Source organism: Chaetodon auriga, chromosome 20, assembly GCF_051107435.1.
Source record: "Chaetodon auriga isolate fChaAug3 chromosome 20, fChaAug3.hap1, whole genome shotgun sequence".
In the NCBI taxonomy this organism is placed as follows: Eukaryota; Metazoa; Chordata; class Actinopteri; order Chaetodontiformes; family Chaetodontidae; genus Chaetodon; species Chaetodon auriga.
The window spans coordinates 11917358-11942390 of NC_135093.1; the positions used below are offsets into that span (position 1 = coordinate 11917358).

At 42.4% G+C, this 25033-nt stretch overlaps 2 protein-coding genes across 3 annotated transcripts; one reads left to right on the forward strand and one right to left on the reverse strand.

Annotated features, from left to right (window-relative positions):
- Nucleotides 1-183: 183 nt before the first annotated feature.
- Nucleotides 184-11555, reverse strand: LOC143339450 (alpha-1,6-mannosylglycoprotein 6-beta-N-acetylglucosaminyltransferase B-like). Its single transcript, XM_076760683.1, has 17 exons — nt 11530-11555; nt 9947-10062; nt 7522-7651; nt 7265-7395; nt 5749-5813; nt 5308-5481; nt 5022-5189; nt 4593-4762; nt 4230-4361; nt 3778-3911; nt 2096-2226; nt 1798-1953; nt 1509-1655; nt 1301-1417; nt 1134-1208; nt 553-713; nt 184-382 (listed from the first exon to the last, which is right to left on the reverse strand). Exons 1-17 carry the CDS (start codon nt 11553-11555, stop codon nt 184-186), a joined length of 2232 nt encoding a protein of 743 aa, XP_076616798.1.
- A 4164-nt stretch (nt 11556-15719) lies between these two features.
- On the forward strand, nt 15720-25033 carry tbc1d24 (TBC1 domain family, member 24). Of its 2 annotated transcripts, none has more exons than XM_076760259.1 (7): nt 15720-15781; nt 18463-19576; nt 20486-20644; nt 21831-21894; nt 22333-22428; nt 23364-23610; nt 23744-25033. In XM_076760259.1, exons 2-7 carry the CDS (start codon nt 18588-18590, stop codon nt 23896-23898), a joined length of 1710 nt encoding a protein of 569 aa, XP_076616374.1. In that variant the 5' UTR covers nt 15720-15781; nt 18463-18587; the 3' UTR covers nt 23899-25033. The 2 variants fall into 2 exon arrangements, with proteins under 2 accessions (XP_076616374.1, XP_076616375.1); XM_076760260.1 differs by having other exon boundaries at nt 15769-15976.

The following is a 25033-nucleotide window of genomic DNA, read 5'->3' on the forward strand; positions in this document are numbered from 1 at the left end:
ATCTGTCCATCCACATGAGATCCACAAACAAGCTTTCAGTATCATTGGCAGGACAGCTGGTCTTTGGTCGAGTTCTTTATCTGCACACGTTGCATTGAGGGTTGGCTCTTTGGTGCCGTCTTTCTCTCTCTACTTTTTTCCTCTTCTCTTCCTGCTATTTCCTGAGTTCCTCCACAGTGTTGTTTAGAGGCAGTCGGGGCACAGTGCCACCTGTCCAGGTAGGTGAGCTCTGCATGGACACAGCCTGCGATGAGAAGGGTCAGAGCCAGCACAGCTGAACAGCAGAGGCTCCTGCTGAAGACCACAGAGTCGACCCCAAGGGCTGTAGGAAGGAAGCAGGTGGTTGACTTCCTGCACCATGCTGGAGCAGCCTATCCCGAGTCTACAAAATGGGAAATGAAAGAGTATTTATTTGTGCTTACTGGCGATCTGTGACCAAACATGAGTAGGTTTTCAGCTGCATACAGCACATATGTGTTACATATCTGTATCTTACAGTGAGCTGACATATAATATGAAGACAATGTCAATGTGAACCTGCTGATTTCTCACCTGGTGAATGCAGCAGGGCTGTTTAGGTGGTGAAACAGAGCAGGTTCACACACGTGGGAGGACCGTTGACACACACTTGCACATGACTGACCCAGGGGACCCAGGTGCACCCTTAGTGCACTTGCTGGTGGCCATGTAGGGACGGATTTACTGCAAAAATTCTGGAGGGATTTAAGAGAAAAAAGTTGAAATGCAGAGGGTTTGAGCCAAGCAAGAAGCTGCCTGTTCTGTGTTGGATATTAGCCATTTAAATGAAGAATTGAGTGACTCGGAAGTAATGATTGCAAATTTCATTTAGATGGAGCTGTGGATGTAGTTTGGGAGGAACATTCATCCTAATAGAGATAAGAGATAATTTCATAAAAGGCCAGTATCAGCCTAATGTGCTGGTAAAGATGTATATCAGTTTGACTGTCATGATCTCAGGGTTTCCTCTGCATTTTGAGTTATCTTTATTACACACTTCATAAATCATTGCATACAACAGGCCGGTGTCAGTGAAGATCAACAGGAGTCTAAGTAAATAAGGGACAAAAAAAAAAAGTACAACAGGTCTATCCTGCATGTCTACACTTCTGTACCTGGTGAGTGATATAACCATGAACCCTCTCCAGCATTCCTTCGCATGTGAACTCTCGGGGAGTCAAAGGCTTCACCTGCAAAAACACACTTTAATTTAATGCTACTGTAACTGAAATGTTTAGGATTGCAATGTGTGTGTCTATGTATATTTACATATATACACCACCTCTGTGCGTAGAATGCCTCTGACTGCCTCGCGTACATCAGTCTTGTTGGTCACATCTACAGTCCATACGTGGGGTTTGCCAATGAATGTTTCAGCATATGGGTGCTGGGATGAGATCTATGATCCAGAGTTATTTATTGTCTGTAGATCTTAAAACTGATTTACACTCAATTCAACTGTCTTTTTTTCAGTTGTAGGAGTTACCTACCTGTCTTGTGGTGGGCTTGCCCTTGTAGAAGTCATTGTTTTCTGATGAGTGCGGCGGGTCAAATCGTGGCTGCAGGAACACACAGCCCAGAGCAATGGCCTCAATGGGAGCTGGACCCTCATAGGGGAACCCGAGGCCTACAAACACCTGAGAGGGAAGCAGCAGAAGGAAGACGTATTGTTTCGCAAACAAGGAAGGAAAGGTATAAGAGAGAAGCATGTACGTTAGATGCACTAGATTCACATTCACTGACTTCATTGGTTTATGCAGAGGTGAGCTCTTATCTGACCTTGGCTCTGCGGAGAAGTCGTAGGAAGCGCTCCTGAGTCAGCAGGCCGTGGTTTCTGATGAAGCTGGGCAGATTAGAGATGTGTCCTGGAGGTTGGTACACTGTAGCGTGCGTCTCCAGCTCTTCACTGATCACCCCCACATACTCTGACTTACCCTGGTATATATACACACACATACAGAAACATGCACATGCAGGAGTGTGGAAACTTAAGACTCACATATACAAAAAACCTACATCATCTTGTGAAACCTTTATTATCATATAAAAAGGCGCAGTAGCTGATTTATTATTATACCTGCCACATGTAGTCCTGTTTGCCGTATACAACTGCTATCCTGTCTTTCCTGTCCAGTTCTTCCTCCCTCACCTCCTCACTTGCTGCCTCCTCACTCACAAAGCCCAGGAAGGAGTTATCAGGAGTATGAGCTAGAGATGACAGAACACAGAGCGGTTAGATGACACGTGCACTACGGACCATTCTATAGTCAAACTCGCTAGAACTTTATACTACCCCTTAATTCAGGGTTTGAGTAGCATTAAACCACTTTGTTTGTGAGTAATGAAACTTCTCTTTAAAATGTCCTAAATTCAGCGCTTATTTTACCAAAAGACGCTCAAAGACATGTGCACACATCTTCCTCAAAGACAAAACATAAAAAAGAATCTCAGAGGGGAAAATGTGATCAGGGCCTCAACAAAACGACTTTTGGACAGGCATTACTGATAAGCCAAAAACAAGAGAGGCGAATAACAGCTAAGATTAAAGTTCTGTGAGCGAGGAAAAACATGCTGTGCGGTATAAATAAGCAGCTTAAGGAAATGAGAACTCTACATGTACGAGAGGTTAACGTCTGGCTGTTTGGATAGGCAGCTGCCACCCTGCTGCCCCCCACCACACTGAGGGAGGTGTGAAAGATGAGTATTTACCTTACGAGGAATGTGCCAGCAAATGTGTGTGTGTGTGTGTGTGTGTGGACATGTGTGCAAGCATCTGCAGCGTTTCTATGTGTGTGCGTTTGTATGTCTCATTCGTCTCTTGAAGTACTTATTTAAAAGACTTGCCAAATCTTCCCTCATTCACCCTCACACCAGCACAGAATTTCTTCCAGGCTCCTTTTCAGCTCCATTTGTCCCCACTTGTCTCTTACACCCATCCTGGTTCACCGCTTTACACACTCGTATATCAGATTAGCAGAGATATGCAACAGCACACTGATATGATCAAGATCATGCAACATGCGGAGGTTTGATGGGAAGCTGTGAAGGAATGAGGTTTCTTTTCTTTGCTGGTTTCAGTGTCCTTGCTGCCTGTTCACAGTTCTGCTTGGTCTGCTGCTGAGTGCAATCTTTCAATCAGCCATCCTCCTCTCCCTCATTTCAAAAACAGAAGCATAAAAACCCACCCAGTCTTTCCTCATGCTTTTCTTTTCTCTCTCCTTCCTCTGTCTTTGTTTCCTTTTTGCTGTCTCTCTCTTTTTCTGCCCTTTTCCCCACCATCAGCTAACAGCCATCGCTCTCTCCCCCTCCGCAGGACAAATAAACAGTGTTCCAGGCTGAGGCATGAAGGGTGGCTCTCAGCCCAGTGCGTCCAGCTTGTCTCCATCTCCCGGCAGGGTGGGAAAGATGACAGGGAGAGGTGTTGGAATGAAAGCTCTGTCTGGGCATCAAGTTTATTTAACCTCAGCTATTAATCCTCTCACTGTGAAGACGCTTAGAGAGGTATATGTGAAGGATCAGTGCTGCAGCAGCAAGATAGAAATATGTGTGTAAATGTATGCATTTGTGTGTGTGTGTGTGTGCATGTGTCTGTGTTCAACAAGTGCACTTCTCAATCAATGTACTATTACTGAGTCACCGTCACACAGTGTCACAGCTGTGGTCTCACACATACACACACTGAGTCACATGTTTGCATGATTACAGCCATGCACACACAGGCACATAGACACACATACATACACATACACACAGACTTACGGAACATGGTCATGTACTGTAAAGGCTGCAGACCCCAGCTGCCCCACAGTGTTTTATATCCATGGCTGCGTGCGTAACTCCCCAAGTTAAAGGCTGGTTCGGTACCAAAAGAGTCCAGGATTCTGAAGCGACACCTGGAATGATTAAAAAATACATTTATCACAGAATTTATCTTACATTGATACACTTTTCTTCAAAGGTCTCAATTCAGCAATGATCACATGAACACAAACAACTGATGGTGTGTAATGCTGCCTTCATTATTTCATCACAGTTTATACTGTAAATCTTTTGATTCATCATTATATTAAAGGTCTTAATCCCAAACACCATGAAACTATTCTAAATACTGAAACTGTGTAAATGTAAACTAAGGATGTTATATCATATCATATCGAGACATACTGATATACTACATGCAAAATCATGTATTTAGAAGATTGTCAACGTACTGGTAATGCAGAAAAGCCAGTCCCATGGCGCCTTGAAGGTGAGCAAGGCCATGGTAGTCAGTATAGATGAGGTCAAAGGTCAGGGGCCTCTGGATCGGACAACTGCCTCGGCCTGGAGCAGCACCTATCAGGCTGGACCAATCACAATAAACACAGGTTACACCACTAATAGTTCAGCATCATTCAGCGTTGATCTGTTGCCTCTGTCATCACTTCAGTGCAGAGTTACCATCGTCCAGACATCTATGACACGTCATGTGTCAGTGATGCCAGATGTTTAAATCCTACTCAATCCAGTGAACTACTAAAATACTTTCCAAATCACAGTGTGCCAGATGAAAGTAACTAGTGGTGTAGGCAAACCTGTGGAGTTGGTGCTGTGAGGTGCTGAAGGTCAAGTTGTGGCCCAGGATTGTCAGACAGGCACTGAGGTCTGCCCACTGAACCAGCTCCCCTAGAGGTCCCCCTCTCTTCACCATGGCTTCAAACCGCCGGCCAACACTCCCAGCCAGGGCACCGGGATAAAGCAGCACCTAGAGGACGGGAGATAAGGAAGTTATGAAGTCAAATCCGCCTGAAATCCACCTTTTTTGGATCTTGACAGCAGTATGGAAGCTTAAAATATCTGATCTTCTATATACACTAAAAACCCTCGTCATAAACATTATACTCAACCATTGCATGCTTCTGAAAACCTCTAAACATATGTTGGAGTAGTTTGAGAAATTCCAAAAAGCTTGAAAATCAGATCAACTAAATGATGCTTGGCAGAGCCAACTTGCTGGTTTATACCCTCATCTGGGTCAAGCCTGTCTTGTTGCTGCTCCGCCTCATCCTCACACCAGCCTGTATCCACCGTTCAGACGTCCTTTCCACTCTGGACCGGATGAAGTTAATGGCAGGGCCGCTGCTGTTGCTGATGACCTCATACAGTGGGCTCAGAGTTGTACGTATCTCGGCCTGTGTTCAATGTTAAACAGTGAGGCGATGTACAATAGACATTACAGCAGAGCAGTGTTTTAGTACGAGCCTAGTCATTCTGCATTTAAATTGGAGCATGAGCCTGATGTGGTTGTACCTTCTCGATGTAAGCATGAGGTTCCTGATGCCATGGCGGGGCAGAGTGGTTTCTTCCGAGGCCAGGGGGACAAAAGTCCTCTATTTGGCTCAGGTAAGTCAATATGGAGCAGGTGGTACCATCCACCCCATAAAAGGCATAACAGGGGTCTGACTGCCAGCGGGCCCGCAGAAACTGCCAGAAAGACAGATGTTAAATCAAAATAATGATAAGTCAGAATAACACTGCACATTTTTTGTTAGCAATTCATCATGCAGATTAGCTTAGCTAGTCTATAAAGTACATGTATGTTGTAGTACTCATTATTTTAAAATGGTATTTCCACACTCGCTCATATGCTTGGAACTAAATATCAAGCGTAAAACTTTAAGTGGAGGTAAGCGGTTCAGCAGTGCACACACAGCACGGTTCATGCTACCACATATATTTCCACTTTCTCACCTCCACTTTCTCCACACACACCGGATATGCAGGATCCATTGGCACCTCACACTTCTCATTGGTCCCTATGGGTAAGATATTTGCCGTCACATAGTTTTTCTTTATGTGGCCATTTTGAATGCATCATTATTCCAGAGCCCTGGCTTTAATAACAAGAAGTACATTGTGGAGTGAACTCACTGCGGGTAATGAAGAACAGTGGATAATAACTTTGATATACAACCTCTCGACTCGAAAGGTTCACAATGAATAGCAGCCATCAGCACGATGTATAGGGCTGCCATGCGTGTAAGAGGCATTAGAGTGGAGGCAGTGTGTTCTCAGAGGCCGTTTCCCGTAAGCCCCCCACCATCTCTAGCCAATGTCAATCAACTGGAATGAACACACACACCTGACCCACCTGCCTCCAACCAAATATACCCTTTTACAATGCCAGCCCTTGCCAAAATACACAGTATTTAACTATGTAAAACAACCTAGTAAAAGGGAAAAGAGAGGGAAAAAAAGATAAGAAAACCTGTAGGCTTATAGCTGAGGTGTGAAAGCCTAAAAACAGTGATACGCTATAGGAGTGCAGCAAAAAAAAAAAAAAAAAAAAGCGCTCCCTCTGCAAAAACAAGAGTATGAGTAGACAAGTTGGTGAAAGGACTCCTGGGTAATTCAGTCGTATTTTATGGGTGTGAGGTAATGTGAGAGGAAGAAAGTAGGGGGTGAACAAGCTGGCGATGGGGAAGTGTGTGTTTGTGTACATGCGGGTGGCATGAGTGTACATATTACCAAGTGTGTACTCTGACATATGCATAGAATGGTGTCTGTGTGGGCCAACCTTTATGAATTCCCTTTTTCAGGAAGGGACACATATATCCCCATTGCCCACACACACACACACACACACACACACACACACACACACACACATACGCAACCCCTCGCGTGCCAATCAGGGTGCATAACCCAACTCTCACCTGACACCTCTCGGGAGGGTCGTAGTGTAGACATAAACTTTTTTCCTCCCCATGGCCAGATGATCGGCACTGGCTCTGTGGGACTTGTTAAACTTCTATTCAAGGACTTCATCCCCCATAACCACCTGCACCCACTGCCCTTTAACCCCCCCATTCACACCCTCCATTATCACAGCTTGTTAATTTCACTGTGTGGTTAACCTCTACTGAGGCTATGAACCGTGCATTTGGCTCGTAGTTTCATACTACCACAGCAGTAAACCACAGAAAAAGCTTGCAATTGGCCAATTATTGAAGCTTGCACCATGCGGGGGGGGGGGGGGCTGTGTTTACTTGGTGTAGTCAGAATGTTAAATCATATCATGAGTGGAACAAACCCTTAAATCTCTGTTTTAGCAGGGACAATGAACTGATTTTAACAAAATATACAGTAAAATTTCGTTTAAAAATTAAAAAGCAACACTCCAAAGCGACTCTTTGAAAATGTACATTATATGACAAGAAAATGAAATAACACAAGTGAATTGAGACAAAATTACATGTGATTTTACCTGTGTGTAATCTGAGGTCATCATGTGGTGACGGCGTGCGGGACTGACGGCCGAGCTGGTCGAGCCTCTCAGACACTCTCTTCAGCTCCCTCTCCACCAAGTGGGCCAAGCCTTGCTGGTCCTGTCTGAAGCTGGCACAGAAACCCTCATTCAACCCACGCTGCATGAACACGTACAATGAGCTAGATCTGTGCGCCGGTTATGAGATGACAGGTGAGTTCTGTTTGTGTGTTAAGACTGTCGATGCTGTTAAATACCTCTGCAGTAATAGACTGAGATCATCTCTGGTCAGCTGGGTGACATCTCTCTCTCTGCTCAGCCTCTGCACCTGAGTGCTCAAAGCCTCCAAGCGAAGAGCCAGCCTACGAAAGCCAAGACTATGCTGACCTATGGCATAAAGGTAATGGTATGTCATGCATGTTTCATATGCTCCCTCCATCATAATGTTTAGGTAATACCATTATTTCATAGGAAATCTTGTGTACCATGAAACAGCGGGATTATGTAATGCTATTTTCTTAAGTCAATCTGCTGAAAATGAAGCAGCACCGATTATGTGTATTTTCCATATTCCATGTTGGGGGGGGTAATGGCGTCTAATCGTTTTACAGAGGTGAATTTCCTTGAAAGACACTTTTATGACAGATAATGACAGCATTGAGTCATAATTTCTGACAACCACATATTTCTGAGTGTAACTGGAGCTTTGTAGTCATTCCACAGTGTCTTGTGGTTTCAGAGGCAGCCCAGACACACAAACACACACACACACGCACACACAGACACACACACACACACACACTTATACACATACTGTATGCATATGTCTTTGTGAGTGTTTCCACAGACACCTTCATGGTTGAAGCGCTAAGAAGAAAATGCTGACTTCATATGCTGTTAAGGTTATATTTCAACACATACAACGAGGTCAAGCTTTTCACAAACAGCACATTTCCACTGATTTGAACTCAGCCTTTTTTTCTGGTCTTAATGCAGAAATTCTGCCAAAGTGTATCTTTTTCCATATTTTTTATTCGAAAAAAAAATAAAACTGAATTTATATGTGACAGAAAGATTTGATTATATTTTTCAATCTTGGAATGTCTGTGGGGTCCTGACCACCGCTTTAATCAGTAATAATGTCTATTCAAAGAAAAGGACTTCCACATTTCACAAGACCATCATCATAAACATTTTGCTATACATTGTGGGCTACATATATTATTACTGTTTACTTTAATAAACAATGTTTAGTGAATTCAGAACCTCTTGTGTTTTCCCTGACCAGCCATCCAGTGTAAAGCCTGACCTGAAGTGTTGGTGTCCACAGTTTCGCTCTCTGTTAGCCACCTCGCTAGTTGCCAGACATTCTACTGTCGTTACCAGATGTACCATACACGCAAAAACAGTGAATTTATGTTTTAAAAGCCTGCTGGTGAGGCTTACATGAGCTATTTGAGATGTCAGATCAAGGGATGTCTCCATTGAAACATTTGTATGAAGCAAGGAGGACTGTTAAAAGAGTTGTGTTGGCAGTGAATGAGGAATATTGAGTGTTATATGGGGGACCTCTGGGGCCGTTGGAAACAGTTGTTGGGAAAGACTACTTGCACTGTGTTTTTTCTATTTAGTGAGGTGCTGGTGGAGTTAGGGTTGAATTGAGGTCACGAGGATCTCCTAACCTGTGATACACAGTAAAAGCCCACAGACTGGTGATGTGACTTCATCTCTGTTTGCTCAGCTGACTGTCAGCATATCAGTGTTTTCATGCCCAGGGGGCCCTTTGGCCACAGGTGCAATGAAAGATGAATGGGAGAGAACAACATAATGCCCCTTGTGTGAGACACCATATGAGCAAACATTTCAACACTCGCAAAGATGTGTGTGAGTGTGCAACCCTCACAAACTTGTTATACAGATCACGTGGAGACAGAGAGTACAAAATTGTGCTATGCCATTAGACCTGTGTATCTGACTATTAATAAAATCAAATGCATCTTGAAAAAGCATCTGTGTCTGATTATCTGCTTATTATTTTTCATTTGGGGTCTAATAAAAACACAAAACATGTTAATTTATTAAATCAAGATTCCTCACAAAAGCAACAAATTGACTATAGAACATTTATCTCCTGAACCACTTAAAACATAGAGTGGGGCCTCCTGAGTCTATTTCTGAAATGCTCCTGATGATGGTTAAGAATAACTCATTGGATCAAGAGGTTTGGGAGATGTCCAGCACCGGAATACGACAATTTATTCACCGGGTGCAAAAGTCAGAATGTTGATTTTACAGAAAACACACTATGGATCATATTGTTGACAGCATGTGTCTCTTACTTGTAAACCACAAAGAACATTTTGCCCAAACAACTGTGTCTATAATACCCTTCTTTAGGGAAACAGTTTGAGGATGATTGAATTGAACAAGAGTATGTCTTGGCCACAAACCCACAACTATCAGACACATGCGAGGGCTCACCGTGAGTTGTGAACAAAGCTTTGTCTGGGAAGACAGCAAATCTCTGCAGAACACATACTACTGCTGCCCTGTTTCACAAACTATTGCTCACTTTATTCATAATCAGTGTTGCTCCATGGTTGTGTGGTGCATGAATATATGTATGTTATTTTCACCAAAGGTCCACTGCCAGGCTAAACCACACATGTGTGTGTAAGTTACCTTGTTCCTCGGGTGACCTCCCAGCTGGTTCATCCCTGGTCACCTCATGAGGCACCCAGAGGCTCTGCAGCAGCAGGGTGACCACAGACAGGCACAGGCAGAGCACCAGGCAACCACTAGAGGGCACAATACACAGAGAAAGCCCTCTCTCTTCAAACAGCAAACAGCATACGGTACATAATCGGTTTCCATCTTGATATTTAACAGTTTTTACAGCTGGATTGTGCTGTAATATTTGAACTATGAGGTTTGGTCAAGTTTGCATTTGTACTTCTACCCTGGAGAGGTAGAATCTTAAAGTTTCAAGTATATATCCACTACTTTTAGGTATCAAATTCAACCATTGTTTTAGGTTTTCCAATAGCTAACATTAGGCTACTTTTCAACTATTTCAATTATCTCACCTGTGTTTTTTTTATTTACATCATTCATATATACTCTAACCATTTAATTATTACTATAACTATCTCAGCTCTTTATCCACTACATTTAACATATCTGACTAGACTTTCCTGCTCACTTGTTAACTAGTTTTCACACACTCTCAGTTTCATTTGGTACAGACATTATAGGTATACATATATATGTATGTATATATTCATAATCAAATTGTAATTTCTTTTTTCTCTAATGAGTTACAGTATGTACCCACCCTAGTAACTGCTTAAGTACCCCCAGGGAACTTCTCATTATATTATTTTTTAAGAAGGCAACAATCAGCAGTATTTACAGTAGAGTAAACAATTCTACATATTTGTCATTGTTATAATTTGTTAGTATTTTTATTGGCCTCATATTGGACGTGGTCACTTTTAATAATTTGTGTCACAAGCAACCAGTTAAATCTCCTTCAAATTTATTAGATTTTGTTTTAAGAGAGGATTTGAGGCAATAAAAACGTACAGCCTGAATTTGCCTTTCATCAGATCCACTGAGAATGTGGAGAGCTAAATTGTTCCATGACTTCAAGCGAGAGCCCTGGTGTGTCAAAACAAATATCTGAAGCGTGGTCTGCCGTTAGAGCATGTGTTTGCTCACATGGGCTCCCAGCTTCAGTTTAACAGGGGCAGTGAGGGCAATCACTTCGCTCTCACTTTCATCAGGCCAGTAAACCCACCAACCCGTACCTAAAGAAACACGGCAGAGCCAATCTCAAGTACATGCACAAACAGTTTCAAGGCTCTCCCTGTGCCTATAAAGCTCCAGGTTCAGATCCAGACAAACTATTTCCATTTTGTGCTATCAATCTGCATTTCATCAAAGTTGTCAGGGCACTCATCACAGCATCACATGCCTGTGGTTGAGAGCATGTACAGTATGGAAAAGTGGCATAGCTGTAAAGCTGCACGGGACAAATCGGGTTAAAACAGAGTGCTTTGCGATAGTTGGCCTGATGTCTACTGAAGCTGGTGTCATATGCTGGAGAGATCCGGCTGAACATAAAAGGAAGACATGATTATGAACATAATCAGTTTGATATTGTGCACACTGCGGGGGTGGGCATGGCTAAAGTGATCAGTTCCACTTTCCACTGCACATTTTCACTATTTCTTAGCCCCTGATCAGAAGATGCTGAGCCTTACCTGCGTGGCCGCAGTGCAACATGCATGGCCCTCTGTTCACAGGATGTTGGATCTCACTGTCAAAACAAGGATTGCAAACGCCAGTAAGTTCAACACACTCAGTATATAAAAAAAAATATAACTGCAGTATTGTTACACAATTACATTTTCCACACACATATTTGGGTTTGAGCACTAAAGATTCATTGTAGTTTCTTTAAATTGCAAAAAAAAAAAAAAAAAAAAAAAATGGTCACACTTCCCATATAAATAGCATCAATGAAGTCTGCAGGCATAAATAGATTAAAAGTAATGCTATTGCCTGCATGACTGGCTATGAAAGCCTGTTCAGCTATTCGGTGAGTGTGTTAAACATGTTCATTAAACTGGCAGAAACACTGAACCTGAACGAAACAAAACTGTTGCACCAAGCTGTTGTTGTGTGTCAATGTGAGGCAGATACAGACGCGTCAGCCTTTGAGCACACAAGACAAACCAGCACATGGACAACCCCACACACACACACACAACCACACACAGACACACACACATCCTCACCTCCTTGGGTCTCTATCCCAACCCACTGGCAACCATCGGGCCTGTTTTCAAAACACACAAACTAAAAAAAAAAGGAAATAAAGTTGAGGCTGGGACGTATCTTGCCTCCTTTTTTGTCTCTTTTTGCTTTCTTTCCCTCCTTCACTGGCCGTGCCTTTTCTCCGTCTCAAGGCCTATTGGTAGGCATCCTGCGGTTGTCAAGGTAACCTGACTCCCCTTTAAAGAAAACAATACCCAGAGTGCTACTTAGGCCTTTCATAGATACAATGGAGCCCACGCTATTGGGTGACACAGTTTCTTTCAGTCTTGCTGGCTAGACTTAAGCCATGGTTGTGAATTGATAGTCAAGCAGGGAGCTCATTTAAATAGCTCAAATGGTGCAAACCTCTGGCACTGAGTGGCACAAAACTGACAAAAGAAAGTATAAATTTAATGATAACAATGGCAAGCATAATAATAATTATATTATGTATAATTCTTACAACTTATTGTGATGTAACACAATTGTATTTGTCAAATAACTCAGGCAGGAGTTAATGGATTTCTTTCTTTCAAGGTTTCATTTTGGTTGTAAGTGCTACAATGGAAATATATGAGAGAAACCATATCAAGTTATCGAAGGGTCTAACATTTTTGAATACTACTAATAATAAGAACAAGAACAAGAACAAGAAACTTTATCGATATAGCACTTTTTAACAATGTTACAAAGTGCTTTACAAAATAAAAATAAAACCAGATAAGGCAGATAAAATGATAAAAAGGACGTGAGAACAGGGAAATAAAGACAATAAAATGAAGTGAATCAGATCAACTAACTCTGAATAAAAACAGTATAAATAAAACATATATCAAACATTTCCAGCATGTTTCTGTGAAAAATACTTTTGGAAGACAAGTATGGAAAAGCCACACAAGTTGACCTCAGATCAGATCGGAGGCTCCCAGGTACCTGAAGAGGGCACAATTGCACCAAGGTGTTCTTAAAGACCTGGACCTGTACTGGATTGTGAGGGAGAAAAGGAAAAACAGTTTAACCACAAGTTTTATCAAAGCACTGAAAAAAGCCAACTCTGTCATACGGGTTTCCCAATTAAAAGGGCTTAACTTGGAATGAATGATAAACATATATTTTATGTTTTCATGGGTACAGCGTGCTTTAATGTGCGTCAGTGCTGTGTACATTCCTGTCAAGGCTGCCTCTCGGAGGCAGACATAATTTTGTAATTCAGTCAAGATTCAAAGCAAATAAACAAAAACTGAAATATGTTCACAGGAAAATATGAGGGAAAATTTGCCTCTGATCACGAGGACAAGCATGCAACAGTAATTAGCACGACAGAGCACAGCGCAATACAGCATACCAAAAGTTTCCACACCACTTAACTAATTAACAACATCCCATTTGGACAGACATAGATAGGACACATATGTCACTCGGAAAAGGATTTTCTTGCCCGAGTGTACTGATTTCTTGCTAAATAGGCCATGAGCACAATTAGCAGGCGACTTAAGGGCCCCGATGCCATACCTCCCTTCCCTCAGCAGTCATAATGTTGAAGCCTGATTGGCTGACAGCACCTCCATGCTCCTCCGTGTCAGCTGAGGGAAATCTGCTGAGTGGAGGTTTTCCAGCGAGGATGCCAGGTCAAATGCACAGCAAACACTAATCAAACCATGTTTGACAAGCAATGCTATAGGAAGGCATTCCATCTAGCTGCAGTTAGCATAGCTCACCCATACTGAGACCTGCTGTGGAGCTCCAAATAAAGGTGACTTTAAGCATGATCTCTTGATTATGTTTAATTAACAATCTAATCAATTAATCTAACACATGCGACTCCAATCACATTTTTGCCTATTTCTTGCTTATCTATATTCATTTTTAAGAAACGCAATTAAGTCCTCACAATTGAAATGCTGACACTGGCAACTTATTCAGTTTTGTACTTATTTAAATGACTATCGGATGAGCATAATTAGCGGCCATTCAGTTTTTAAAGATAAACCTTTTTTTAGGCTGGCAGCTGCACAGAGTAACTGGAGCAGTTGCAGATTTAGTGGCTCATTCAAGGCCAGTTGCTGAGAGTTGCTGAGTGCAGTGCAGATGCATGTTTACTTTGCTTGCCCATATTGCCTGCCCCCATTTTTATTAATTGTCAATCCCAATTCTTTAATCTCTGTACATCGGTCTATTTAATGCATGAGTGTCATTGCATGTCTTGAACTCTAATGAATATACATTTAGTTGAATAAAACCCTGTTCTTAATGCTGCATATTTACAAGACACCACTGGACTAACTGCTCTTTCCCATGTGAATTTTAAATTTAATCTCACAGGATTGGTCAAATCTCACAGATTAGGACTGATATGAAGGAAGTGTTTCAGGTCTACTCCCAGTCTTGTGCCTTATGTATACATGTATATGTGTGCACATCGAGTCTGTGCGCATGTCTGTGCCTCTGTAAATGTGTGAACTGGCGTGTGTATGTGTGTACATGTGAGACAGGAGGATAAGGTGGGGTCGGTTACTGGAGTGTGTGGGAGCGAAAGGATTTGATGAGCATAAACCTCCATAAGCTAAGACCTAAAGGCTTACTGGCTTTACACCCATCTGTCTCTCGCTCCCTCCCTCCCTCCCCTCTCTAGTCAGGGGTTGTTGACATCACCTTGGCTATGAGGAACTTATGCATCTTCAGTGAGAAAAAACACAATCGATCACACAATCATGAAGAAGATGTAATGTACGGAAGCCTATAGGAGACTTAATTAAAATGATATATGCATTGATTCATCTTGCATTTCTAACTCTGCAGGTTCAAGCCAAATGCTGCCAATCTTTAGCAAAGACTGAAAGATTACCTGCACTCTCTATCACACATCCACACATAACCAGCACTTGTTTTTCTTCACTGTTGCAGCACTAAGAATGCCACAGTAAATGAGGACATGGAAAAACATCAACCGTGTTCAAGAGGGAACGGAACGAGGTCGAACAACATTTTACCCTGAGTTGTTGTGAAAGGCAATGATGGCTCCACAATTTAATTATCAGTAATAACTGTCATGTGTTGGACGGTTGCTTTGACTGCACGACAAAGGCTGGGTTTGTTGGCCTCGATGGGGTACTTCCTGCCCTTTCCCAGTCCTATCACTTGTTTCGCAGAGCATGTCAGCAAGTAAACAAGAAACATCAGATACTGTGATCTGCCATGCAACCCCTAAAGGGTCCCAGCAGTGAAAGTTAGCATCTAGAAATAAGACAGAAAGGGAATATGTTAATATCTGTGTTGCTCTAATGTACAAAAAAGGACATTATCATACTTTTGCTGGTTTTAATATCTTCTTTGATTCCTATAAAACTCCAGTCAGTAGCTTATGGATATCTGTATGTCATACAGTACAAGTAGTTGATATTGATATGCAGAGCACGTAATCATTATCAGCCAGTGATCTTAGTTGGTTTTCTTAATTCAGTCTGTAACTCCGGACACTGTTTTCAAATAGATCTTCCACTCTTATGAATTACCCAATGCACAGAGAAGTGGCTGTAAACAGTGTGTATCTACAGGCCCACCTGAGCCTCTCTCTGCAGCTCCAGCAGCAGCAGCACGCGCACAAACGCTGGCCGTAACCCGGGTCGGAGACACTGCGCATGCGCGAGGCAACTTAATATGAATGCCGCTTCACGTCTCAAGACATCTCACATCCAGGTAAGGGTAAGGTCTGTTTACTTGTCGCCAGTTATTTATTATTTGCTCAACACGCTTCGGTCTTGTACAGTAGAGGTAAATGTGACTCCCGTCGCCGGCTTTGTCTTTTAAATGCTTCGCTTTTCCACAAATTCAAGCTGAAATCTCTCCACATCAACAAACCCCAAGACAGCCTGCGGACCAAATTAATTTCTGGTTTGTAACATTCATGCTAGCTGCTGCAGCAGCCAGCGCATTTTCATCAATTAGGTTGTTTTGGTGTCAGTCAGTATTTGCATGGCTTCGTGTCTGTCTTGCGTGTTATGTTGTCAGGCAGCTCGTTTTGTGTGTCTGGTTAAGGTCTCGTTAGCTGCTGACATGCACTGACAGGAGCAGCTCGCCGCTAGCTAACGCTAGCAATGCTAACTTGGCAACTGTGAATGGAAAAGGCTGCATCAGATTTAGTCGGGCGGTAACGTTAAATACCCTGTGACCCGTGTGTCTCCTCTAACGTGTTTGCTACGGTCACCTCAGCGGGCTAGCTACCGTTAATTAAATGCTATTCGACTGAAAATATGCGGCTTTGGGTGCGTTTGCAGTTGTCAGCCCAGTGTGTGTTGACACCCACAGACACTGTAATGTAACCTGCAGACAGGTTAACATTAGCAATGTCTGTGCTCGTGTGTTTTTATTGGGGATCCTCTAAATTGAAATCTTTGATTGGCTTAAAGTAACGTTACTTGACCCTGTCTGTCCTTGTTTGCAGAGGTGCAGTTTAATTGCCAGCTCCAATAAGATTTCCTGTAAGGCTGCTAGTCTGCTTCCTTTTTTTCCGTTCAGAGCCATACGTATTAAAATGTAATTTGCAAAATGTAAGTTAAACAATTGCATTAGAAGTATGAACACGATTGTAGCTATTGAACATCATGCATCAACACTCACTGATGATCTGTTGGCTGGTGTCTTATTATTCACTCATGTCATGATAACTACAGCAACTCATGAAAACCAACAAAGCTTGAAGCTTAAAACAAGATTCAGATAACATATCTATTGAAACAGCTTGTTCTTGGACTGGGCTTAAACCTTAGCCGTGAAACTGTTTATGAAAGTACAGTCAAAAGAATTAGGATGTGATTCTGAAGTGGATGTGAGTAGGAAACCTTGTGAATGAGGATGTAAAGTACAAACATTCAGAAGAGTTAAACATCTACTGGTGTTTTATGAAGCCACAGCCGTGTGGGTCTGACCTAAATAGGTGAGAATTTTGGCAAACAAAAATAAATGAACTCCTGGTTTCATTATGGACCATGGACACAAGTCAGTATTTTAGACCCAGGAAGGTACTGCACTCTGCAGGATCACAGGTCCAACACCCTTTGGACCCTTCTTATTTGGGCCAAAGGGTCTTGCACAGCATGCAAAGTTAATTAGTCATCATGGGGTAAGTGACCTCCAGGTGAAGTGATCAGCACTAAGTTTTTAGGGTTAAACCTAATGGTCGCTGTGCTTGTTGGGTTTGGCATCTCACTGAACAGCATTTTAAGTTACTGTGTATGTACTTAATGCTGCCATGCTTCCCGTTGCATGTGCATGATGGGTTAAGAGTACTGGGGGACTGGCTAGCTTTGGCTTAGAGGACCTCCGCTAATCAGACTGCTCTTATAATTGATTATGTGACATTGCCTGGTTCTTAGAACTTATTAGATTGACTAAAATGTCAAAGAGGCTTGCGGCCAATTCAATTTCTTTTGTGTCTGGATTCCATTCTACCTTTGACAAATTACATCCTGTGTCAAAGGTAAATTGTGTGTAAACATCCCTCTAAATAGGACAACTAATCTCTCTCCAAACTCACCATGAAGGCTCCCACTACATGCAGTAATGTACTGGTATGCACCTCCATGTGACTGGTTAGAAGTCTGATGCTTTTATGACTGTCATTTTCACTATTGCAAGTGATCTTTGGACATGCATCTCCATGTGACTTGTTGGAAAGCAGCATCAGTATTCTGTAAATGATCTTTGGACATGCGTCTGCCTGTATCTTGTGGTTTTGTATTGGTGGGAAATGATCCGATTTTTGAATGGCACTTTTTAAATATACTGCTAGTACCAGAGATTTCCTTCATCACCGGAGACCAGTTGTAATTGCTTTAGCATCAAACTTTGCCAGGCTAGTCAAATCTTCCCACGATATGTTTGTGCATCACAGGTCATCTGATGGTGTTTTGTGGCTGTCATATGGTGGCTCTAAGATGGCCTTGCACTGCATTCCTTTCGAGCTACGGGTTTACTTGATCTGTTTCACTTCAAAGTATGGAATGCATGTTCACAATTTTTTCCATCTGAACATCTTTGCCAGATCATAAAAATGATCTTTGAAATAATTCTTGCATATCGCCTCTCATGGAAACAGACATGTATAAAAATGTTTAACTATATTAAGTCTAGATATTATCCTCAACTAATCCATATCATGGTCCAAGAGGTAGCCATTTATAAACGAGGAGTTGAGCTTGTAGCCCAGGACCAGGCTTTGTAGGTCCAAGACACAGCTCAATATGAAACATTTAGAACTGTAGAATAGTTGAATTATGCTCCGGTGCTGCTGACAGTGTGACTGATATTACAGTTATTTATTGGTCTATTTTTATGCTCATGCACACTAATCTCCTCCTTTTCTCCCTTGTGTCTTACAGTAACCATCATGGGCAGTTAAGAAAAATAGGCTAGTTATCTGTTGTGTGGAGGACAGAAGGTTAGTAATACCCCGGAGCGTCCCTCCTCTCTTCCCACTCAGGCAGTCCAGCAAGTTTCCAGCACCATGGCTGAAGAAGAATATGGCAGGTTTGTGGACTGGAACCAGATGGGGGATCTGGCCAAGAGCAGCGGGCCCACCAAAGTAGACTGTAAAGACCTGAAAGAGTTCAAACAGATGGCTCGGCAGGGTTACTGGGCCAAAAACCACAAACTACGGGCACAAGTCTACCAGCAGCTCATCAAAGCCATTCCCTGTCGTACAGTTACCCCAGATGCCGAAGTGTATCGTGACATTATGGGAAATGCAGCCACTAAGAAGCCCTCCTCCCACATCCCACTTCCAGATTTTGTGGATGGAAGCCCTGTGCCACGGTACTGCCTAAAGCCAGAGGCTGTAACTTCAGCCCATCAGATTATCAACTGCGTGGCTGGACAGTTTCCAGATATCTCCCACTGCCCATCACTCCCCGCTGTTACTTCATTGCTCCTGCACTTCAGCTTAGACGAAGCTCAGTGTTTTGAGCATGTCAGCCGCATACTGGCCTGCAACGAGCCGGGCAAACGCCTGCTGGACCAGACTTTCCTGGCCTATGAGTCTAGCTGCATGACTTTTGGTGACCTGGCCAACAAATACTGCGCAGCCGCCCACAAGCTGATCGTGGCCACAGCCCAGGATGTGCTTGAAGTCTACTCAGACTGGCAGCGCTGGGTGTTGGGTGACCTGCCTTTCAGCCACATTGTCAGGATCCTGGATGTCTACCTAGTGGAGGGCTACAAGATTCTCTTCCGCGTGGCTATAGCCTTGCTCAAGTTCTACCGCAAGCATAAAGCTGGGGTCCAGGGAGGCCAAGGTAGCCAGCAGCAGCAGGATTCAAGCAAAGTGAGGGCCGACATTCAAGCTTTCGTCAAGGGCATCGCCTCCACCGTCACACCTGACAAGTTGCTAGAGAAGGCCTTCTCCATCCGACTGTTTAGCCGCAAGGACATCACCCTGCTGCAGCTCACAAATGAAAAGTCCCTGCAGCAGAAAGGAATCACTGTCAAACAGAAGCGGTATAGTCAATGCTATGATTTTTACATGGTGAATTGTGAGCATCTTTCTGTTACATTTTATCTAGAAACAAGGACACTGCTTCTAGTGGCCTGACTTGGCCAAGCTACTGCATACCTGGCATTAGTAAGGACATGGATATCTGGTATACACATCACACACATACCAATGTTTTTCCTTTTCCTTTTCGTTTAGCTAATCTTATAATAGGGCCAATCTCAGCACTTGAACATTGTACATTAGTTAACTGATCTGAGATAACAGGGACACCGTCAGACATTTAGTTTATCTACACATGTATCTGTCACTCTAGTTAGAGTGGACATTCTTGAGCATAATTAAACATAAGACGCAGTTGCTGGACTATAAATTGAATCACAGTGGTATGCGCAGAATGACAGGGATGCGATGTTGAAATAGTACAAGACCTATTTAGACTTATTTAATACAAGTGTACTCCACACAATGTGTGATAGATCGCCATTGATGAATCGCTCAAACAATTTCATTTGCTTTATTGGCAAGAATGTCCCCTTCACTTTCAGCTTCATTCATGCTCTGAGGAATGGTTTAAGTTGCTCTTGCATCCTTGTCTCACATTATGTTGTTTCTTTTTTGTTTGGTTTGTGCCACGTTTTTCCATCCACCATCTTCTGTCTCATCCTCACTCCACTCCTGTGTTTACTACTTGGGTTATTTCACAGTTCTAGGTGGGTTCTTCTCTCCATGCTACTCTCTAGATGCATTTTTGTTTTATTTATTTTTTCAAATAATGCTCATTTAAGTACCTTGAATATGTAGACACCATCTTCTGCTGTAAATTACTTTTAAAGGTTCATGCATCACCAGCTGTGTGTTCTGCCTCACATTTGGTGCTCTGTACCATCTTTTTTCTGTGTCCATATTTCCAGGCGGAACGTGCAGCTGGCTCTTAACCCTGACACCTTCTCCTCAGAGATTGTCAATGCCAAGGAGATGCGGGACATCTGGTCATGGATCCCTGAGCGCTTTGCCCTGTGCCAACCACAACTCCTCTTCACCACCTCTACTCATGGTTGCAGCCTGAACAGGTACGCTGTCCAGTGCCCACGTCAATACATTAATCCAGCTTTTGGCTGCAGCTCGCAATCGATATTTCAGGCCTTGTTTAGAATTGAGTCTTTGATTTTGATTCATGGCCAAAAGGCTGAAAGGAAATGCCAGAAACAACAAAGCAAGAAAAAGTTGGATACTTGGAACAAAAACTGCAGTTAAGAAAAAAGGTGGTGGGACTGCTGCCATGAAGTCCATTGTCCTTCTTTTATTGTCTGTTTATGTTAGACAGAACACAGGCAAGCTAATATAAGAAGAAAAAGATCTTTCATGTTGCATTTAGCCTTTTTTTTCTGTGTAGATAAACATGTACAAAGGAAAAAGAGAAAATTAAGTCAAGTTTTTTGGATCTTATTTGTGCTTTCTTTCTTGCTTAAGCCTTTTATATATGCAGAACAGATTCTGTCTGCAGGAGCCAGCAGGCCTGCCTTTGTGATCATGCAGTCATCATATCAGGCGTTTCTTTCACCCTCCTGTTAGCTGGTTCCATTTCTGTATAGAACAGATGTAATTAGTCTCTAATAAAGTAATTAAGAAGCCATTAGCTATATTTAACCAGTGCCTGGCTTGACTGCGCCTGCATGTGTGCTTTAGTAAATCTAACCACCCAAAGTACTTGACTGTTGTAATTATATGATCCATAAAATGTGTTTAATCCTTTGATTCAGTATTAGATCCTTACTGAACTGCCAATACGCAAGGTTTTTTTTTGTGTTAACCTATCATTATGTAGTCAATGCTAATTGCATAGTATACTGGAGATAGAATAATGACACCATGATAGGCATTTTGATCTGTTCCTGTAAGTCTTCTGTTCACTGTGTAATTCTGTCTGCCACTGGGTACCATCACCCAGGAAATGAAGGCTTACTGGTGATCAAGTCCGGCCGGCACCATTTCTGTCTGCTTTCATGTCTCCATTATAGACTAAATGAGTGAATGAGCTCAGGCTCTTTCTCGTGTCTTCTTCTGCTCTCCTCTCCACCCTGATGCCAACCCCTGTTGTAGTTATCATATAAAATTATGACAGTTTCACTTGTCCTGTGTTGTTGATAGCTGCTGGGCTCTGAGGAAAATGGAAAGTGTACCACCTGTAAATGCTAAAGGGGAATTGAAAATTTGTCAGTAAGTTGCAATGAATTAACCTTTGTCATTGTTCTCCAGATTCTACTCGCACTGTGAAGGCTATGAACCCACTCTGCTTCTCATCCGGACCACAGATGGCGATGTGAGCAACACACACTCTCTCATGATTCCCCCACGTCGGACGATGCGTATTAATATAATAAACAATCCTTAGCATATGATGATGTCCTGATGTCAAAACTATTGTTTTGATATTTAAGGTACAAAGTGAGATGAACTGGAGTGGAAATGAAACAGTGTCACTCTGACTAAACTAAACTAAAACTAGTTTCTGTTTTAGGCACATGATCGTAAATGGGTCTAATGGACTGCAGCTTTAGCAGAATCCACCCTAGCAAACTTGCTGTTGCATGTAATGTGTACCACAGGCACTTCTGTACTGACCTACACATTGTCAGTCAGTGTGTTTTCCTCCAATAACTGGAAAACTCCACAGGAAGCCTCCAGATAGCAAACTTCCACTAGTATTTTTTTTTTTGGAAGAGAAAAACCTGCTGATGTCTTTTGTTTTTTGCCTCAGGTATGTGGAGCCTTCCTCTCCACAGATTGGGAGGAGCGGAAGAGAGGAGGCAACAAATTGAGCTTCTTTGGCACAGGGGAGTGCTTTGTCTTCAGGGTGAGTTCAGTTCAGTATCTTCGCTTACTAGCTTCCTATCAGCAAAAAACTATTATTTTTCTGTTAATTTAGGTGAATTTTAAGAAGGTGTTCAGGGATGACTTGAATTGATTTCATTCACTTTGAGCTGTACCACTCTATAGCCACCAGAGGGCGCAATCCACGCTGGTTTCACATAATGATTCCACTGTCAGTCTAGATCATAGAAAAGCCTTCCTATTAGGTCACAATTCACCATACTGACATTACCAGATCTTCCACTGTAAAAACAACCACACCCTCATGCTTTTCTGCTGGTGATAGAGCAACATTTCCTTACAATAACACCTGGCCTAGAAATAGCAAAGCATTAGAGGCTTTGCGTATGAATTATTTACTTGGCACAGCTTGGGCTGTCTGAGCCCGCCCACCAGAAAACACGGCATCTCGCACTCTAATACTGAAGCATAGGCAGAGCGGAAACTCCTGTAACCTGATTCAGTTGTATCTGACCTGGTCCTCACCTGACACCACAAGGAACTGGAGACAGTCTGCAAGGACTGATGTCTATCAGATGTTTTTAATTTCTTTTATTTAACCCTTTATTTAAACAGGTAGTCTCATGGAAATCATGATCTATTTTTCAGGACATACGTGTGCACAAGAATAGATATACACCTTAGAGATGAATAACATATAATGTAACAACCTTCTTTTGGTTTAACATGTTAATTCTTTGCCCAAAATAATAGTCAGGTCATCACATGAATTATCTGTCTTTTATGTTAAGAATCAGGGAATTAGTTTGTATTTAAGATCATTTCATTGTCACCCTGTATTGTTGCCATAAAAGGAAATAGTTATTTCTTCTCAGGTGGATAAATGTGCAGTGTGCTCCATTCAATGTGTTATGCTCAGGTGTGTAAATGATAATGAACGCCTGTTTCCCTCACCAGCTGAAGCCAGAGATGGAGCGCTATGAGTGGGTGGTGATCCGCCACCCTGAGTTAGCCTCCTCCATCAAAACTCAGGACCAGGAGGACACAGCCTCCTGTCAGGGCCAAAACTCAGACAACAACAGCCTACAGCAGCCAGAGAAACCTGCTGGAGACATGTCGCCCTTCCTCTCCACCCGCCACTTCAACCTCAACTCCAAGAATACTTCCATGTTCATGGCAGGCAACGTTGACTCCATCATAGTTGGTATGTGGCCTTTCTGGTTTCTCTTTATGTGGTATTGTTCTCTTTGCCGTAGCTAGGTACGTAAATAAAAAGTGGACTTTTGTACTTAGTGACTAGTAACTTAAGCAAACTGTGCGCTCTTGTTTCTGACCAGGGGGAGGTGAAGGCAACGCTCTCTACATTGACTCTGAGCTCAACCATGGGCGCACTGGCAGGTGTACCACCTTTGACAACCCGCCCCTGTGTGCCGAGAGCTTCCAGGTGTCTCTGCTAGAAGTGTGGGGCTTCCAGGACGCCATGGCCTCGTAATGCCGTACACATACACGCACGTAGATGCATACAGACATGGACTTTTACCTATGTGCACGTTCATGCACACACACACTTTCACAGTTAAACACACAAAAGCAGAAAATGTTGATATCAAATGTCCAGAAAAGTCTTTAAGGTTGAAAACACAGATATGCAAACAGAACTTCATCCGTCCTGCAAATTCATATATAGCATTTTTATTTATTAATGCAGTTAATCCGAACTTCCACATGTGAACAAATGTGTGATATTTTTGTGTTTCTGTTTATTTTTGTATTTACAGATTTGTATTATGGTGTACTTATTATGTTAAAGCGTGTGGTAAAACTCTAGATAAAGCCAGTTTGAGGTTCATTTAGGGGTCGGCTGTGATGTGTTCATGCTGAGCTGAAACATTTGATTCCTGAATGTAAATTCAGTTTGTAATGTTCTGTGGTTTAGCTCAATCTGCCAAATTTACTGTATAGGGAACTCTGCAGTCCTTAAAAAAAAAAAAAACGTTGTTTACCAGGCTGGGTTGATAAACTGAGGTTTACAATCAAATGTGTGCCGTCGGGAGTTGATTACGTGAGACGTGTTTTAAAATGTCAGAATACTCCGATTATGACTTTGTGAAGTTGCACCGGGTCCGATAGATTTTTGGTCGAGTCCTGTCACATTGTCCCACCTTTTGATTTGCTGTACATATGTGGGACATCTTCTAAATGAACTGATGTGGTAACTTTTTGTGAATGTCAGTGGTGGATTTGAGTGTTGCCATTTTGCACCATATGTCAAAGCTTTCTTTTGAGTGAGTGGCAGTTTCTCCTTTGTACAGCGTATAAATATTCATGTGAATAACAGACAAATGTTTTCTTAAAGAAAAATCTCAAGAGGTGTTTTTTTGGTTTACAAGTAATGGATATAAATGCAGTGTGTTCATCTTTCTCTTCTTTTCCTGTTAACTTCCGTCCTTTCCAGTGTGAAGACAGTAACAAAAGAAGTCCAAAACTGTGCCCTGTTGGCTAAGTGTTGTCTGGGTTATACGTGTGATTCTATTCATATTCGCTTGATCAGACATGTGCTCCAGTGAAATATCAGTTGAGTAATTACAAATGTATTGTACATGTGAAAATACAACGATATGCTTTCA